General features: G+C 34.1%; 2 protein-coding genes across 5 annotated transcripts; both read left to right on the top strand.

Moving 5' to 3' along the window:
- The first annotated feature begins 222 nt into the window (after positions 1–222).
- On the top strand, positions 223–2,622 carry LOC125222508 (trihelix transcription factor DF1-like). Its single transcript, XM_048125161.1, has 2 exons — positions 223–597; positions 1,094–2,622. Exons 1-2 carry the CDS (start codon positions 323–325, stop codon positions 2,334–2,336), a joined length of 1,518 nt encoding a protein of 505 aa, XP_047981118.1. The 5' UTR covers positions 223–322; the 3' UTR covers positions 2,337–2,622.
- Positions 2,623–11,718: 9,096 nt separating this feature from the next.
- LOC125222300 (tubby-like F-box protein 8) lies at positions 11,719–15,396 on the top strand. Of its 4 annotated transcripts, XM_048124827.1 has the most exons (6): positions 11,719–11,872; positions 12,533–12,578; positions 12,662–12,966; positions 13,097–13,184; positions 13,902–14,034; positions 14,536–15,396. In XM_048124827.1, the coding sequence occupies exons 3-6, from the start codon at positions 12,859–12,861 to the stop codon at positions 15,254–15,256; spliced, it is 1,050 nt and encodes a 349-aa protein (XP_047980784.1). In that variant the 5' UTR covers positions 11,719–11,872; positions 12,533–12,578; positions 12,662–12,858; the 3' UTR covers positions 15,257–15,396. The 4 variants fall into 4 exon arrangements, with proteins under 4 accessions (XP_047980784.1, XP_047980781.1, XP_047980783.1 ...); XM_048124824.1 differs by having other exon boundaries at positions 12,533–12,966; XM_048124826.1 differs by lacking the exon at positions 11,719–11,872 and adding an exon at positions 11,900–11,954 and having other exon boundaries at positions 12,533–12,966.
- Positions 15,397–17,958: the final 2,562 nt, after the last annotated feature.

Below are 17,958 nucleotides of genomic sequence, written 5' to 3'. Positions count from 1 at the left end.
TTTTTTTTACTATTTCACTTAGAATTAGATAGATGGAATATTAGGGTTACTAAAGATTCCTGAGCTGAAAAGGAAATAAAATAAAAACTCTTTTTCCCTTTTTCTCTAATTTTCTATCCCATTTAAAATAGAGTGAGATTGACAGGCAGATCCCACCGAAATAAATTAAATAAATTCACCACTCTCTCTATCTTCATAAAAACCCACAGAATTCACCATCATATGAGATATATATAGTATATTTATTTAATTTTTTTATTTTATAATTCAGTAATTGGAAGGCTACAGCAGCTAGCTGGAGAAGAAAACTCCTTTTCACACGATGCTTGGGGTTTCAGGCATCATCGGAGCCGCCACCACCGCCGCCGCCGCCGCAGTCGACGGATCCAAGGCAGAGAATAATCAGGAGAGCGGCGGAGGCAGCGGAGGCAGCAGCGAGGTCGGCGCAGGAGGCGGAGTGGATGAAAATGAGAGAATTGGCGGCGGAAACCGGTGGCCGAGGCAGGAGACGGTGGCGCTGCTGAAAATTCGATCTGACATGGATGTTAGCTTTCGCGATGCAAGCCTTAAAGGGCCATTATGGGAGGAAGTTTCCAGGTGAGGATATAATAATTGAGTTCCAAACTTTAATTGTTTTTCGTTATCATTTAATGAATCGTCGTTTCACCGAATTCGAGAATTGTTGAATTTTGTGTATGAGGAATCTTTCAGATCATGATTTTCATTCAATTTGCTGCTTTTTTTAATCATCAAAAAGGGGTTTTCGTCTTTCCGTTTCACTATAAACAATAATTCTGCAGCTTTCAAGGAAGCTGATGTTTCCACACTTTCACCCTTTCAGATTTCGGTTTGTTTTTGGCAGTTTTTGCTAATTTTAGCAAAAGCATGAGCTGATTCAAGGAAGGCATCTTCTTTTTCTCTTAAAATCTGTGAATTCTTCCTTTTTTTTTTATTTCCACCACTAATTCTGTAGAAATGAGTGAACAGATTCTGGGACCATTAATTCTGGAAAATGAGCTGTTTCCAATTATCTCTTGATTTTATGTGTTAATTTAGAATCATGGATGGAATAAGGAGGTGTTTGTTTGTTCAGGAAAATGGCGGAGCTTGGGTTTCAACGAAGCGCTAAAAAATGCAAAGAGAAATTCGAAAACGTCTTCAAATACCACAAAAGGACCAAAGATGGGCGAGCATCCAAACAAGACGCAAAGGCGTATCGATTCTTCGACCAATTAGAAGCTCTCGAAAACACCTCTCCGAATAACCACCATTTCAGCAATCCACCGCCGCCTCCCTCCGCCGCAATGCTTACTGTTCCATCGGCGAGTCCGACGCCGCTAAGCGTGGTGCCTCCGCAGAACATATCCATCGCGAATCCGATCAATTCTTCTCAATTTCAACTCCCGATGTGGAATAATTCGATGTCGTCGTCGACTTCCTCGGACGAGGACATACAGCAGCGGAGGGGGCGGAAGAGGAAGTGGAAGGACTACCTAGAGAAGATGATGGCGGAGGTAGTGCAGAAGCAGGAGGATCTGCAGAAGAAGTTTCTAGAAGCTCTCGAGAAAAGAGAGCGCGACCGCATTGCTCGCGAGGAGGCATGGCGCGTCCAGGAAATGGCGAGGCTGAATCGCGAGCGCGATCTCCTCATCCAGGAGAGATCCGCCGCCGCCGCCAAAGACGCCGCCGTCATCTCCTTCCTGAAGAAAGTCTCCGGCCAAGCCGATCTCCAGATCCCCACCACTCCGCCCCCTCCGCCTCCGCCGCCGCAGCCCCAGCCAACGTTAGACATCACGCTGCACAGAGACAACAACGGCGGAGATGATTACATCTCCGCCAGCTCGTCGCGGTGGCCGAAGGCGGAGGTGGAGGCGCTGATCCAGCTGCGGAAGGATCTAGAAGTGAAGTACCAAGAGAGCGGGCCGAAGGGCCCGCTCTGGGAGGAGATTTCGAAGGCGATGAGCAACATAGGGTACAACCGAAGCTCGAAGCGATGCAAGGAGAAATGGGAGAATATCAACAAATACTTCAAAAAGGTAAAAGAGAGCAACAAGAAGCGCCCCGAGGACTCCAAAACATGCCCCTATTTCAACCAGCTCGACGCCATGTACAAGGAGCGGGCCAAGAGCCTCGTCCCCTCATTCAACCTCGGGCCCATAATGGCCCAGCCCGAACAGCAATGGCCTCAGCAGCAAATGCATGAGAGCGAACGACATAACGGCAACAACGGTGAAGATGAAAATGAAGGTGAAGACGAGGAAGACGAAGCAGGCGATTACGAAATGGTGGCGACGAAGCAGCCGCCTTCGGTGACGAACGCAGTGGAAGGAGGCTAGAGAGAGAGAGAGAGAGAGAGGGGGGAGTAAAGATGAAGGCAAGTGGGGGTGTCAGATGTGGGCGGAGGAGATAAGGAAAGGAGTCAGAAAATGGGTTGGCATTTTCATTTTGAGATGAATGGTGGTGAAAACAATTTATATTTTCACAGTTAAAAATACAGTACTGCTTTGTTGGAGAAGAGAGGTTAATTACCTTTTTTATTTTATTTTTTCCTATATGTTTGTTTTTATAAATTAAATAAACTGAGGGACAGATTAAATTCATCAACGGATTTGGAATTTTGTTATTTTTTCTTTTATTCATTTATTTTTCATCCTACACTGTAAATTTTAAATGCTATTGGATTTTTCATTTTCTTTCTGGTGAATTTACTCCATTTGTATGATGGAGTAGTAATTTTGAAACAATCTGTACTAATATGCATGTGATCGATATTCGGACATATAGGAATTACTACTACTAGTTAATTGTGTGATAGACGGCTTTTTAATTATATTGAGTTCATAGCTAATTGTCCTTACAATTGGCAGTCCTTTGAGAATTGAGAACGGAGTACTAGCTACCTATATTTTTAATTATATGGCAGCATATTGAGATTCGATTAATAAATTTAATAAGGATACATTTGTTTTAATCTAAGAATGATATTTATATAATATAATTATTCACTGATTAGTCATGTATACTAGTTACAAGATTATGCCATTTCTACTCTGGATTAATTTCTAGTGGTGAGACATGCTTGATTACTAAATTATCATGTCATTTTGAAATGGAAAATAAAAAGCATGTCTGAATATACAAGGGTTTTATTAATGAAAAATAACCCAACGTGAGAGAGTGGCTTTGACATTGAAGACGACTATTTTAGAGATGCATGTGTCAATCTACATTGCAAGGCATATTATTGTCATTATAGGGAATTTTAACAGATCAAATTATATCTATATCATCTAGTATTTTTTATATTTATTAGATGCCATGTAATAGTTTTATCAGCAACAATAAAAGACTATAAATATTTTACAATAATTTCTTAAGAGATAGGTCAAGAATTTTCTTAATGAGGAAACATAAGAAATACTACTAGTTTATAACAAAATCAATTTTCCATATAATACATGGGTAGTGATAAATGTACATAAATTATACTCCTACATACATAATTGAATATTTTGAATATTTTAGAATGATTTTTTTTTAATATGAATTAACTGAAAATAAATTACATGCTAATCATTTCGTAACAATTTAGGAAAATATTAAAGTTTTAAATTAACTATCTATAAATTTAAGAAAAAATTAATTTAGTTAACAAACAATCACTAATAGCTAATACCATTCGAAGGTTATATATCTTTCAACAACAAAAAAAAAAGTTAAACCGTTAACAAATAATTTAGTTAACAAACAGTAAATAATATCTAAAAACATTCGAAGTAAAAAGTATATATAATAGTACTAAAAAAAGTCGAATCTTAATTTTCTATAAACTACAAATTCATAATGCACATTAAATCTCAATTTACAATAAAGAAATAAATATATCAACTATAATAAAACTATATACCGTACATTTGTTTATTCTAATTAATTAGTTATACTATTAGTAAGACAATTTAAAAAAGTCTAGGATGCTAATAAAATTACTACTATGAGTTTGTATTACATTTTGCATATCTATATATTTGTATTGCAGTCACATTAAAAAAATGTGTATGATACAACAAATGTAATTTCCCATGTGATGTGTCGAAATATGTACTTGCTGGTTATGTAGATAGTAATTGTAATACATCAATTTGTACCATGCGATGTGCCCACATGTCCATATGCATATCTTTTGTCGATATAGTTTAATCGAAATTATTGGTAGATAAATCAATATTTTATATTATTTGATTTATTTATTTTAATTATATTTATAAAACATAAAGTTTCCTACTCGTATTAAACTTTATTCATTAGCTTTCTGGGAATTGGGGTAATTTTTAATAAAAGTGTGTTAATATTGTCATAAACTCAGTGCCTAGTGAAATTGGATTATTTCAGCAGTAAAACGAAGTAAATTTGGGATGGAGAGAGTAGTATTTAAGGATAAATGTACATGGAAAAAAAAAAGAAGAGAGAGAAGGGAGAAATTCAAAGCATGTGGAATAATCATTGACAATATTTATGTCTCGACGCTCTGTTATTGTGGGAGTAACAAGATAACTATGGAGTCAAGAAAATAGTAACAGACTATCATAACTAGCTAGGACAATATGAAAATAAATACTGCAAGTCAGGTCAAATGGGACTAAAAAATATTATTATAAAATATAGTAATGAATTTTGATTATCAAATTAAAATTAAATCTTACTCTAATGTCTTTTCAAATCTTCCTCACAACTTATATAATTTCAACATGACATGAGAAGACATTTTATATGTCGTGAATCTTGCCATTTCGAGTAGATCGTAGTAACTAATTTACTTGTATTTTTCTCCATAATTAGTCCACATCAATCAACTTTAATTAGCTAGGAAGACCAATTATTTATTCAATTTTATTGGAGACTGATAAATGCGGCCCTTTAATAATTTTATTAACTAGTGTAGTCCACACCTTTGAAAAAATGAAAATGAAATAAAGAAGTCGATATTTCACATGGTATAATTTTTTTTTAAACATGGGTACGTATGATTATTTACTGATCGGTAAAATGTAAAAATAGCATAAAAGTACATAACTAAAACGAAAGTTTCATTGAATTTTTGTTATTTTTTGGGTGACGATACTTTTAAGACATGAATATAACGGTATACAGTCATATTTTCAGTTGCAGAATCGTACTGGGTACATGTGATGTATTGTCAATTTTTAGCTACAAAATTTTTTCTTTAATTATTAATTTCATTTTTTGCTTTTACTGTGTTGTCATACAGCTTTTTAAAAGGGAATGATTAAATCTTCAAATTAGATGGTAATAACATTAGTGTATACTAATACAACAATACTCTCTCCCATCCGTCCCTTATAATTTGTCACTATTTGACTCGGCATGAGTTTTAAGAAATACTCCATAATAGTTGAAAAAATTAGTGGTATCTGAGTCATACTTTTATATAATAGTATTATATAATAAAATGTAATAAATGAGAATGAGTTAGTGGAATGAGGGTCCACTACTAAAAATGGTAAAAGTGAAAGGTAACAAATTTTTAAGGATGGATGAAAATAGAAATAAGTGACAAATTTCCAGGGACGGATGGAGTATATGTTTACGTTGATTCTCTCCATTTAGTTTTTTTTTTTTATATATTTATTGTCCAATAAAAAAGAAGAGAGTAACTATCAACGGGTTGTAGTGCAGTTGGCAGTGCGGAGCTGTGGTAACTTTGAGGTCGAGGGTTCAAACACCGCCACACGCAGCTCCGAGGATTCCGGCCTTAATCTGCAGTCCTGATCGAGCAGGATTAGTCGGACCCGCCAAAGACGAGTTTGGTACACATGTTGTCAAAAAAAATAAAATTAGAAAGTCAGAGTAACTAATGAGTTAAACACTATAAATTAAATTATCACGAAAATAAAATTATTTCAAATGATTTAGTGTCATTGATTTGAAGATGTGACTAATTTGTTACATTATTGCATGCGAAAAATTTTATTTACATTTTTATATAATTATGTGTAACATATTAATTTATATAATATGCAGTACATATGCATGTAACCAACTAAATTTTGTTACACTTATAATGAAACATAATACTCCATTTTAAACACTCTTCTAAGTGTCACTAAAATGAACATATTACTGCAAGTCCAAGGGGTGTGTACAAGTGGCATGTGATTCGTCCACCTTTAATTAAATTACCAGAGGATTGATTCATGTCTTTGGATATGGAGTAACTTTATTTGGGTCAACTGTCTTATCCTTTGAGGTGTCTACAAATCAGCATGAGGAATAGTCACTGGATCCGCCGGTGGATATCCTTGGTCTAATAAAAAAAATGTGTATAACTACTAGACAATTTTATTGAACACGACTTATCTATTATTCGTCATTTTACATTTTCAGACACTAAGTTTAAAATTTGTGAATTTATAGTTAATTAAATATGTGTCCCATTTTTATTTAGTATTTCACCTGTTCATAACCACTAATCCTGTTATTCTATTTTTGCTTGTTTCATAAAACCAATTGATCAAAGCAGGCTCGGAGTAGGTGATATATTCATCAGGAACGCCTTCTTACTCTTCAAATGATGGTGGAGATTTTATAGTGATGATAAGCCATTATGGAAGGAAATTGTCAGCTCCATCCACGGTGGGAAGCATATTGAACAGTTTCATAAGGCCAACAAAAAGAGTGAAACCAGCTTATGGGGGCAGATTACAAATTTCAGCAATTTTAATAAAGAAATTTAAGAGGTGGCAGTGAAGGCATCCGTATGAGGGTGGGTAATGGAGTTAAACAAGATTTGGGCTCGATCTTTGAATGAGTGATAAGTGTCTTAAAGATTTATTCCCTAGACTCTTTATGGTGTCGATGCAAAGGGAAGATGTTATCCAAAAGATGGGGAAATGGGGCGGGAATGGTTGGAGATGGAAATTCCAGTGGAGGAGGAAACTCTTTGCGTGAGAAGAGGATTTACTTGGGGATCTCATTCTAGTCATGGATCATGTAGCTCTGAGTGCAAATACGAGAGCCGTGAGGATTTGGCATTCTGATAAGTCTTCCTCCTTTTTTGTTTCTAATTTTTGTTTTGCAGGTTACCCAACAGATGAAAAAGAAGAATGCACTGTAGAACCATGGAAGAATGACTTGGAAGAAAGTTGGCCCGCCTTGAGCACAACTTTGAGTGTGGTTTATCTTTCAAGGATGTCTTAATACAAAAGAAAGACTTTTCAGATTAGGTTTTGGAGGATTGCAAGATGATAGATGTATATTGTGTAGAGAGGAACCGGAATTGATAGAGCATTTGTTCTTCAACTGCAAGTTCTCGTCAAAGTTTTAGTACTTTTGTTGCCGCCGATGGAGCTTGTCTGTATGTCTGCCGTCAAAGTCACGTATTAATTTTATAATAAAATTTAAGTAAAAATAAGACTTTTGTTGAATGGCAAGATAAAATTTATTAGAACCGACTCTTTATATCAATCGATTTTTGATAGTGGAGTGGAGGGCATGATTTTGTGGTAGGGTACATAATAATTAGTGGCATCAAAACTTTTGTTAAAATGTTGATGGTCCAAGAGGTAAAGTCCATTTCTATGCACGTGCATTGGAGTTAATGTAATGAACTGACGAAGAAAAACAGAAATAGGTGGGAATTCCGTCTTTCTGAATAATGATGAAAAATATTGATCTTTTTACTTATTTTAGGTATGACTTGGCAAAGTGATTAAATCAGCTAATTAAAACTCATCAATCTAAATTAATTTTAGCTAAATATAGTACTCCGTATTTGTTTTACGGATGAATCCTATTTTATTTTAAAATTGATTATTGAATGTGAGCTAGATTAATTAAGGAAATTAAAACCTATGATATTAAAAATATTTTATAACACTATTGGTAACCCATATCTCACCCTGTACCTCAACTTATACTTCCCATTTACCATCATCATTCCCTCAATTTTTATACAATGCATAATTCCTCTATTCCAACAATTTTACTTTTTTCACTTTTTCAATTACCAATTATTATTGACCAGACATATTTATAGTATTTTATAATGAAACTGCAACTTGCATTGATGTTATGAAAGAGTGAAATTAAAAATTAAAAATAATTTATAAAAAAATGTTGCAAGGCGTAGTAGTAGTGACTGGAATAAATTATGTCTGGTACGGGTACGGGTACGGGTACGGGTACGAACTAAGTAGCAATTCACATATCATTTTTTAAAGACAAATATTCTGAATTAGTAGATTAATTGAGATTTTTATTACATTTTGGTGGTCCCTAATAAAGAAGCTAATTAAACTCAATTATGAAACAATTAGGTCTCTGGTGGGCTCTTGTTGAGTAAAACGCGGAAACCCAATGCAAAGCCCAGCAACAAACGCAACACGTTTCCAAATATTTTCCTGTAATTGAAAAAATAATATGAAGATCCCGTTGATCGAGAGTTAGAATCATCACGTTCACGGGATAAATGATGAACCATTATTGTGTATTCAAAAATTTGACATCCAATAATTTAATTATTTACTTTAATTTAAAAATAATATATATAGATATAGATATTATCAAACCTCTATTAACAAACCACCAATCTCAAAAGACTATGGCCACTATAGCTAAAAAAAGTGAGGTTTTCGTCTATTCAATGATTTTTCCCAATTATCAAACTAGTTTCAATAGCTATTTTATTTTGTCTTTGATAAATGTGGGGCTACTTTTACAAATTTCATGGAAAGAATTTTCTATTTAAATGCTTAAAATTCAGGTCATTTTTACAAATTTAATGAAAAATCTTGATTTATTATTTTTATTTTTAAAGTTTTACCCGAGAAGTTTAGTATAATCAAATTGAAGAAGCCCATTTGAGAGCCCGGCCCGTGTCAAACCCCACGAATAGGCACAAAACAGATCAACCTATACCTACTAGTGCATTTTCGTCACTTTTTCATAGTGCCTTGAAAATAAATTTCTATGATCAAATTATTCGAGAAATATGATTTCCTCATTAGGGGTTTATATTGTTTAGTGCTGGAAATAATTAGGACTAATTCGGTTACTAAACTCTACAATAAATATAATTCAAGAAGCTGGATGTATATTATAGCATTGCCAAAAGCAAAACACATAAAACTGGACATGATGTAGCTTCTTGTGGGATAAATTGATAATTCAAGCCCATCTTGAATGCATAAGTTGATCATCTGGAAACCTCTACGAGTTTAACATATCTTTGGGATTTTAGTCCTAGCTGAAGAATATTAACGGCTATAATCAAATACACTTTGTCAAAAAAGAAGAAACAACGAACGACAACCCTAAGGGAAAATTATGCCCTTTCCGCAGTTTCGGGGGGACGGTTGTAGCCTGTAGGTTGCGCGCTTGCTCGCATTTAATCCCGATGTTGCTTTGTGTCTCCTTTATAGTGATCTAAACCAATTTTGTACTGAATCTATTGGATCTTGTGTATGCCCTATAACTTTCCTTGGAAGGAAAAGGGAGAGATACCATCAATAAACATGCATATTGATCAAACTCATTATTTATGTTAGTGCTGATTTCTATTCACAAGTCAAATGTAAACAGTTATTGTGATAGTGGACTGAAGCATATGATATTTTTCCCCTTATCTCTCAGTTTTTTTAAAACAAAAGTAGCTTTCAAACTCTTACTCCGTATTTGTACTATTTTTCTATTTTAATGCGCAATTTTGTTATTTCACACTTCACAGTCCGTATCCACTCTATCATTATTACACTTTGTGTATTGACTGAAAAAGTGATAAGGTCAATTGTTTTATTTATTTAATTAAATTAGAAATCTATTTAGCTTATGTACATTGAATCAATTCTTGACATTTTGCCTTTTCAAATGTACATGTTGTTTTTACCATACTGCTATTTAGTATGCCCGTATCAAAATTCGGTTGACTAGAATAAACTATAAAACACTCTTTACAATAGGGTGATTAGGTCATAGACTCATAGTAGTATAAGTTAACTCCCATAAAACTATTCCCTTAATGCAAAATTGATAATGTTTTGAGAAAAAGACATGAAGTATGAGAGATTAAGAAAAAATGTGGATAAAGTATAAGAGTGAATGATAAAAAGTAAGTATTTTTACTAATTAAATTGGGAGTAACTTTTCATTTTTAGTAATATTATTAAACTAATTTTGATTAACGGATGAAATAGAAAAATGAGACTAATTTAAGTGATATACTTGTATTACTAAACTATAGAGAACACAACGAGTATATGGAATTTCACTATTTGATTAAAAAAATTGTACTGGAAACAATTTCGCCAACACTAATAATAACACTCGTTGTGCTTTTTCAAAATAGATATTTTTTTCTTAGCATCGAAAAAGTAGTAGTAGATATTTTTCCAAAGACAATCCACCACGATCAATCCTATAATTCAACATATTCATAAGATATGCATTCAGGGTGACCAAAGAAGGACCACGTGTGAGTTGTAAGAATACTAAATACAAACTCCTCTGTCCATGAAAAAATTTCATTTAATTTCGACATGCATTTAAAAAATATTATCGAATACTTATGAGTTAAAAAAATTAATGAAATCTAAGTATCACTTTTATATATTCATTATTCAAAATAATACTGTATACTTTTTTCTTTATAAATTATTTTATTGAAGGTGATACACTTCTTAAATAGAAAATTTAGTGAGTTTAAACAAAAATGAAGTATTGATACATTCATTCCATACTAGTACTACCATTTAAAAACTTGAAAAACCTAAACAAAGCCTCTTTGTCTCCCAACACGATACTCACCCATACCTCTGATTCCCTCAAACGATTTAGATCATATCACTGCACCCACTCTTTCATTTCTCTATGTTTCTTGACAATATATGTTGGCTCACCGCTGGAATATCAATATTAGATTGTATTGTATCTCATCACTCATGATTAAGCATGACACATTTATCCCCATAAGACTAATTATAGACAATTCTTATTGTGATTTATCTTATATATATTTTACTATTATCTTGTCAAATGCAATCCCATAGTAGTAATATTTTTATTGTAGATGAAGGTGAGACATAGTTTGTTGTTGATTAATGGCATCAGTTATCTAATGCATTGACGTCAGAAGAACTATGAGTGCTTGAGGAATTGGCCTTTTCGAATTCAAAAGAAACTTCTACTACTCCTATATATCTCTATCTATAAGGTGCTATTTTGAGACAATCGCCTTACATCTCCTTTAAACAATTTCACACATCTACCAATTTGTTTTATTAAAAGCTGAAGTCATTCTCAATAGTCCATCTTGAGCCAAAAAATAATTTCTTCCATCAAAGAGCTCTGTTTTTTTAAATAAAAAAGTAACCTAAGAAAAAAAAAACTATATCTTATCTACGAGACTATATATATCAGATAAGTACTACTACTAGAAGCCAAACTGATGTCTCATTATAGGATAGTACTTGATTTTGGTTGTAAAAGCAGATCAAATCAGTACCATATTTAAGAAGGAAATTGAAAATTGATATACTACTACAAAATAAGAATTTCTAGACGAATTAGAAAAAAAAAATAAAAATAGTTGTTTTTTAGCCGAAAACAAAAATTCAACTGAATATAATAAGAGCTGGAATTTGTATTTTTGTTTTTAATTTATTCGCAATATAAAAGGCATTGCTCGCCCGTGAAACGGATTCAACTCCGACACGCAGAAGCAGTTTTGTAGAGAGAGAAACGCGCTTCGGCAGACACATCCAAAAACCCAAAACTGCCATCTTTTTCAATCTCCACGAACAAATACAATACGGCCGCATTTATACAATTACAACACCTACCGACGCTATCCACGGACCAGGTATATCTTCTCGCCATTTCCTCTTTTGGCTACCAATTCAAGCTATCTGCGTTTCAATGGCTGCGCCAATTTACTCAAAAATGTGTGTTGTCGGTTTCAATTTTCAATTTTAGTTGGATGTGTGTAGTGTTTGCTTCGGATTTGTACTGTAGCTTAGTTAATTAGAGTTAAATCGGAGAAGTAATCTTGTAAGTGTATATATGCATTCCCGGGTTTTGAGTAATGAGACTCTGTTTAGGAAATTTGTTTGACAATTTGCGTTTGAGGTGGTGTGCGTAAACTGAAATTCAATATATTCCTTTTTCCTTTTTTCGATTTTGGAGGTATTGTTCGAACTTACACTTTTCTGGATTCTATTTTTCCTTTTTTCAAAATTACCTCTTTCCGTTGATAGGTTTACAACCTTTTTGTTTCAGAAAATGTTAAATAAGCGGGAAACTGGTTGCTGATTTAAATACAGCGTTTAATCTGCTTTTTCCTCCATGTGAGCTTTTTCTTTTGGGGAATCTTCTTTTCTTGCTTTGAGCTTTTCCTCGTTCTTCTTCATTTCCTTTGCTGTTAAGCTATAAAAAAGTTGGTTTGTTAAAGACATTTGGTAAACTGCTCAAGCTTCTGTGAGAAAGATGCTAATGATTTGAATTTAACCTCCGTGGCTGATAGTTCCTGTGATCCAAATGCACAAGAGCTTGGAAGAGCAGGATAAGAAGTGAGTTATTAAATACTAGTGGATAGTGCTGCTTCAGTTGATGTCGTTCCGTAGCCTAGCTCGTGACTTAAGGGACAGTATAGGAAGCTTGTCGAAACGAAGTTTTGATTTGAGGCTGCACGCTCACCACCGTGGAAAGTCTCATGGTGCTGTCCATGAATTGCACGACCAGCCTGAAGTTATTCAGACCAGTTGTTGGGCTGGTCTTCCACCTGAATTACTCCGTGATGTGATCAAAAGATTGGAAGAGAGTGAGAGTACATGGCCTGCCCGAAAACACATGGTGGCATGTGGAGCTGTTTGCCAGTCATGGAGGGAGATGTGCAAAGAAATTGTTCAATGCCCTGAATTTTGTGGAAAATTAACCTTTCCAATATCCCTCAAGCAGGTTAGTGTTTCTTTAGTTTTCATTGATTGTGGATATTGGCTTTCGCTCATCAAGCAAATGCTAGCTGATTGGTTTCCTGTTGATCAATGTTTTGCTGAAAGCATGCTGTGCTGTGTTTCTTTTTATGCAGCCAGGGTTTCGAGATGGAAGCATTCAGTGTTTCATTAAGAGAGACAAGTCTAAGTTGACTTACCAACTATTTCTATCCCTTAGTCCTGGTACGTGTTTGATATCGACTGTATAAATCTTGAAGTTTAAGTTCAACCCGGCTTCTGTTTTGATTGATTTTATTAGTATTCATTGCTAGAGGATCCTAGAATCGGTTTAGATTCATGTTGTGTTTGTGACCACATGATCATAGTAAATTAGATGCTTGAGTTATTTGTCATTTGGCATTTGCTTCAATTCAATGTAAGTTAATAATTGAGATTCATATTAACTGTTTTGCAAAGCTGGATATTAAATTTCAGAGGTGTTCTATTAAGATGCCAGTTACATTATCTTCTGGTGATATAAGTAAAATGGTAATCCATTACAGCATCTCAGGTTATGCATAGTCTCACTCTGACTTTTAGAGTTAAGTGAAATGCTTGTGATTTGTTCTGTTTTGGCTATAATTTTGAAGGCTAAATAGAATTATAGTCATGTATCATAATAGTAATACTAGCTCATCTTTTAATCGAGTTCCTGTTTCTGTTTTGATACAGCTGTATTCTCTAAAAGTTGGAGACTATGATATTAATAATTGGTTGTGGAAACCTTCCCTTCTGTGAAAATTGTAAAAGGAATTAAGGTTACACTATAAAGAATCCTGTAGGATGAATGCATGCTCAGTGGCTAGGATTTCGGTGTTTAAAACTTTAAGTGAAGTTGCTGTTTTCCTATACCTATTTGATTTTTTAAATCTATTCATCTAACTTGTTATGTATTTGCAGCTTTGCTTGTCGAGAATGGTAAATTTCTTCTTTCGGCAAAACGGGTTCGCCGAACTACTTGTACGGAGTATGTGATCTCAATTGATGCTGATAGCATATCAAGGTCGAGCAGCAGTTATATTGGCAAAGTGAGGTTAGTATACTTTCTTAAGCCACACTTTCCTCTGAGCTTTGCCACGTTCTGGTCATCCAAAAGCCACATTGTTTGAGAAGGGATTTACGTAATGGATAGACAGTTAAGAATTTTGTTACGTCCCATAGTAAGATTCAACAAGGTTTCCGAATAACATCTCCAGGATCCTTATTCTTGCTTCCTTACGACATCCAAGGCAAAGTCCGGAGAAGTTACCTAGATGATATCTGGAAAAGAAGCATCAATATATATTTGTTTATTCATCATGAGACCTGCACTATTCAATTGGTCATTATTGATAACCACTTTTACTGAAGAAGCTGAAACCACTTGGTTATTCGATTTTGTATATGGGTTTGTGAAGGGAGTTGTGATACAGTGAATCTTACTTCATAGTTCATTCTGAATTCTGATTTCTGATTTCTGATTTCTGTCTGTTACTATTCATCTCATAATTGGTAACGGATTGACTAATATAATTTGCCATCTTGCTTTGATCAGGTCCAATTTTCTTGGAACCAAGTTCATAATTTATGACACTCAGCCTCCACACAACAACTCCAACTTCTCCCCACCTGGTCGTACCAGCCGCAGGTTCTACTCGAAAAAAGTTTCGCCAAAAGTCCCCAGTGGAAGTTACAGCATTGCACAGGTATCGTATGAGCTTAATGTGCTTGGCACAAGGGGTCCTCGTAGGATGCACTGCGCCATGCACACAATCCCCATTTCTTCACTAGAGCCAGGTGGTTCTGTCCCTGGTCAACCCGAGCTGCTTCCCCGGTCTCTCGAAGACTCTTTCAGGAGTATCTCCTTATCTAAATCGATAGCTAGCTCAACAGAGTTCAGCAGCGCCAGATTTTCAGACATGGCCGTCCCACACGAGGGAGAAGATGGTGGAAAGGATAGGCCTTTAGTTCTGAAAAATAAGGCTCCGAGGTGGCACGAACAGTTGCAGTGTTGGTGCCTCAACTTCAGAGGAAGGGTAACGGTTGCATCGGTCAAGAATTTCCAGCTCATCGCCGCAACTCAGGGAGGGGCCGCCGCCGCCGCCGCCGCCCCGACGCCTTCCCAACCAAACCTGTCGGATCATGACAAGATCATACTGCAGTTCGGTAAGGTTGGTAAAGATATGTTCACAATGGATTACCGATATCCTTTGTCTGCATTTCAAGCCTTCGCCATATGTTTAAGCAGTTTCGACACGAAATTGGCATGTGAATAGTAGCATCAGCCGCAGAAGATTTGTGAGTTAGGCCTTTTCTCATTATATATGAAGTAAGATTCTGTTGTCTCTAATTGTAATACAGTTTGTCTTATTATTAAGCCATAGTGCTCTTAAATTAACAACTCTGATCATCATTATCTCTTTAGGACTACTTGAAGCTTTGTGTATTAAAATTAAAAACAAAACTAACATTCCATTAGTCACACAAAAGTCAAATCTTTGATTCTTGATTACAGAGTGGTTGCAAGAAAAGAAGACAAACACAACCTATTTTCCTAAACTTGGTCATTAGATGTTAAGAAACTTGTGATCACCAAAGAAAAAAAAACACAGCTCCAGATTCTTAATGTCTGAAACCAGTTGAAAGAACAAACATGATAACAAATTCTTATTTTACCATTAAAATAACAAGAACATATCATAACTATTCATGACAACAAACCTTAATTCAGCAATCCCACTTCTGCAGAAACAAGTGAAGTAGGTGGAGGAGAGACGTCAGCATGGCAATGACAGATACTGAGGAGTGAGCACTTTGTTGGAGAGATTGATCAACTGTATTCACTCAACATGAAACCTTCTTCATAATATGCAGTGCATAATTGAGTAGTATATATGCAAATAGTTTGCTGATCCATACTAAAACAGACAAAATAATGTCACAATGTAAGGCTAAAGATTGAGAATGATGGCAAGTCAGGACCAGTCTCCTATGTACATATAATATGCAGTATAATATATATTATTTGAATAATTAATATAAGGGCAGCCACACTATGACCTCAGATTTAAGCTTTTCTGCTTGCCTTGATCCCACAAATTTAAATAAATGTTGCTGCATATGGGATTTAGCACTCTACAAATTAGTGGAATCTACAACTAAATTAAGTAAAGTAGTAATCGATTTTTTTTCTTAATTATATCTTCATCATGCTCTCTCTCATAAAAATCTATGGATTACATCCTAAAATCAGTTGGTGATAGGAGTAGGGGCTATGAGACTTATATAGTTATTTCAGTTCACTTTGTACACCGACGTGGGATAGATGTAATAAATTTTTTTAGTTTCAATTGCCCACACTCTCCACTTTAATCTTTTTTTTTAATAATTTAAAATTTTTATTATGGTGTGCATGAAAAGGGCTTGAGTAGTGACTAGTATTTACCATAATTGACTATTTATTGTCATTATTTGAGAAAATAAATAGACATAACTAAGGGCATCCACGATAGATGGATATAAAGAGGTGGACACAAATTAACGGGGGTCGACTAGTCATGTCATGTATAGTATATATTGATAAGGTGGAGCACTAAATTAAATTTAATGAAACCCAAAAATTTAAATTATTTAAAATTAGATTTCAATTGTGTTGTTTTGTGTGTGCATGAAGTTGGATTCATATTGTGACCACCCAGAACAACTTTAGTAGAATAATAAAAAATCTTGAACTCGTGACTATTTTGTTTAATACACTTTTGAAATTATATTTTGAAATTATGAAAATCTCGTCAATTATAAAAGATGCATAGAACATAGTTACATAGTGTTGATTACGTTAAAAGAATCAAAGGATCAATAAATAGGTAACATTCATAACCACAAAAAATATTAATCTTTTTTCATATAAATCACAAATTCAAATCTATTTTAATATAAATCACGAATTTAAAGCATCAAATGTATTCGAAAATTCCTTTTCCAAACCAAATTACTACTCTAAAATATTAATTTTATTTAGGCTTCTAAAAATGGGTTTGTTAAATGAGACTTTTGGCCATTTTTGTAATAAAAAAATTAAATTAAGATATGTGCTTTAAACATGGGGCACACATTTCTTTGTAAAGTTAAGCGTATCTTTATGGGCCTCAACTAAAGAGGTCATTTTTTAGCCTAACCCATTCATCACAAGATTGGTTACTACCTGAATATGAGAATATTGTCTCTTCTCTTTTTATGTGCGTAGTATAATTTTGACGATTTGAAGAATAAAATTATCAAATAACGTTAAATTTAATCACTCTATTATTAGAATAAATACTTAGTATAGAATTTTAAAAATTTCTTTATAAATTCAATAGCGTATTAATTATGGACATATATGTGACAGGCTACATGTGACAGATATTACTCATATTTGATTATTATTATTATTATAAAAAATAAGGATGATAATTATAAGTTTGAACACGTGGATATTTTTTGTTTAATACACTTTGTAATAGATGCAAATTAAATAGGTTCAAAAGTCTCGTAATTACTTGAGATCGATTGTGTTTAGACCCGACTTGTTGGATAATCGACTCAAATATGAAAATTGCGTGAATTATGAAAGATGAAAAGAATGTGGTGTTAATTAAATTAAAAGAATTAAAGGGACAAAAAAATAGGTAATATAACCACAAACATATTCATCTTTTTCTATATAAATGACAAATTCAAAGCATCAAATGTATTCAAAAATTCCTTTTCCAACCCTACTACTCTAAAATACTAACATTAAATTTATGTTGGCTTCTAAATATGGGCTTCTTGGATAATATTCGAGCACTGCCTTTTTGCCATTTTTTGTAATAAAAATTAAGATATGTACTTAAATATAGAGCTCACAAAGTGGTACTACTACTTATTAGATAAGTACTCCCTATATATTCTTGGAGTAAAAATAATGTCTTAAAAACTAGGCATACTTGTTTTG

The sequence above is a fragment of the Salvia hispanica genome, chromosome 4 (assembly GCF_023119035.1).
Source record: "Salvia hispanica cultivar TCC Black 2014 chromosome 4, UniMelb_Shisp_WGS_1.0, whole genome shotgun sequence".
Lineage (NCBI taxonomy): Eukaryota > Viridiplantae > Streptophyta > Magnoliopsida > Lamiales > Lamiaceae > Salvia > Salvia hispanica.
This window is presented reverse-complemented; position numbering and strand designations above follow the sequence as displayed.

Coding starts and splice junctions, on each gene's coding strand:
- LOC125222508 (XM_048125161.1), top strand. CDS start 323: ATGCTTGGGGTTTCAGGCATCATCGGAGCCGCCACCACCGCCGCCGCC. Junction 598..1,093: donor TTATGGGAGGAAGTTTCCAG/GTGAGGATATAA, acceptor TTGTTTGTTCAG/GAAAATGGCGGAGCTTGGGT.
- LOC125222300 (XM_048124824.1), top strand. CDS start 12,619: ATGTCGTTCCGTAGCCTAGCTCGTGACTTAAGGGACAGTATAGGAAGC. Junction 12,967..13,096: donor TTCCAATATCCCTCAAGCAG/GTTAGTGTTTCT, acceptor CTTTTTATGCAG/CCAGGGTTTCGAGATGGAAG. Junction 14,035..14,535: donor AGTTATATTGGCAAAGTGAG/GTTAGTATACTT, acceptor TGCTTTGATCAG/GTCCAATTTTCTTGGAACCA.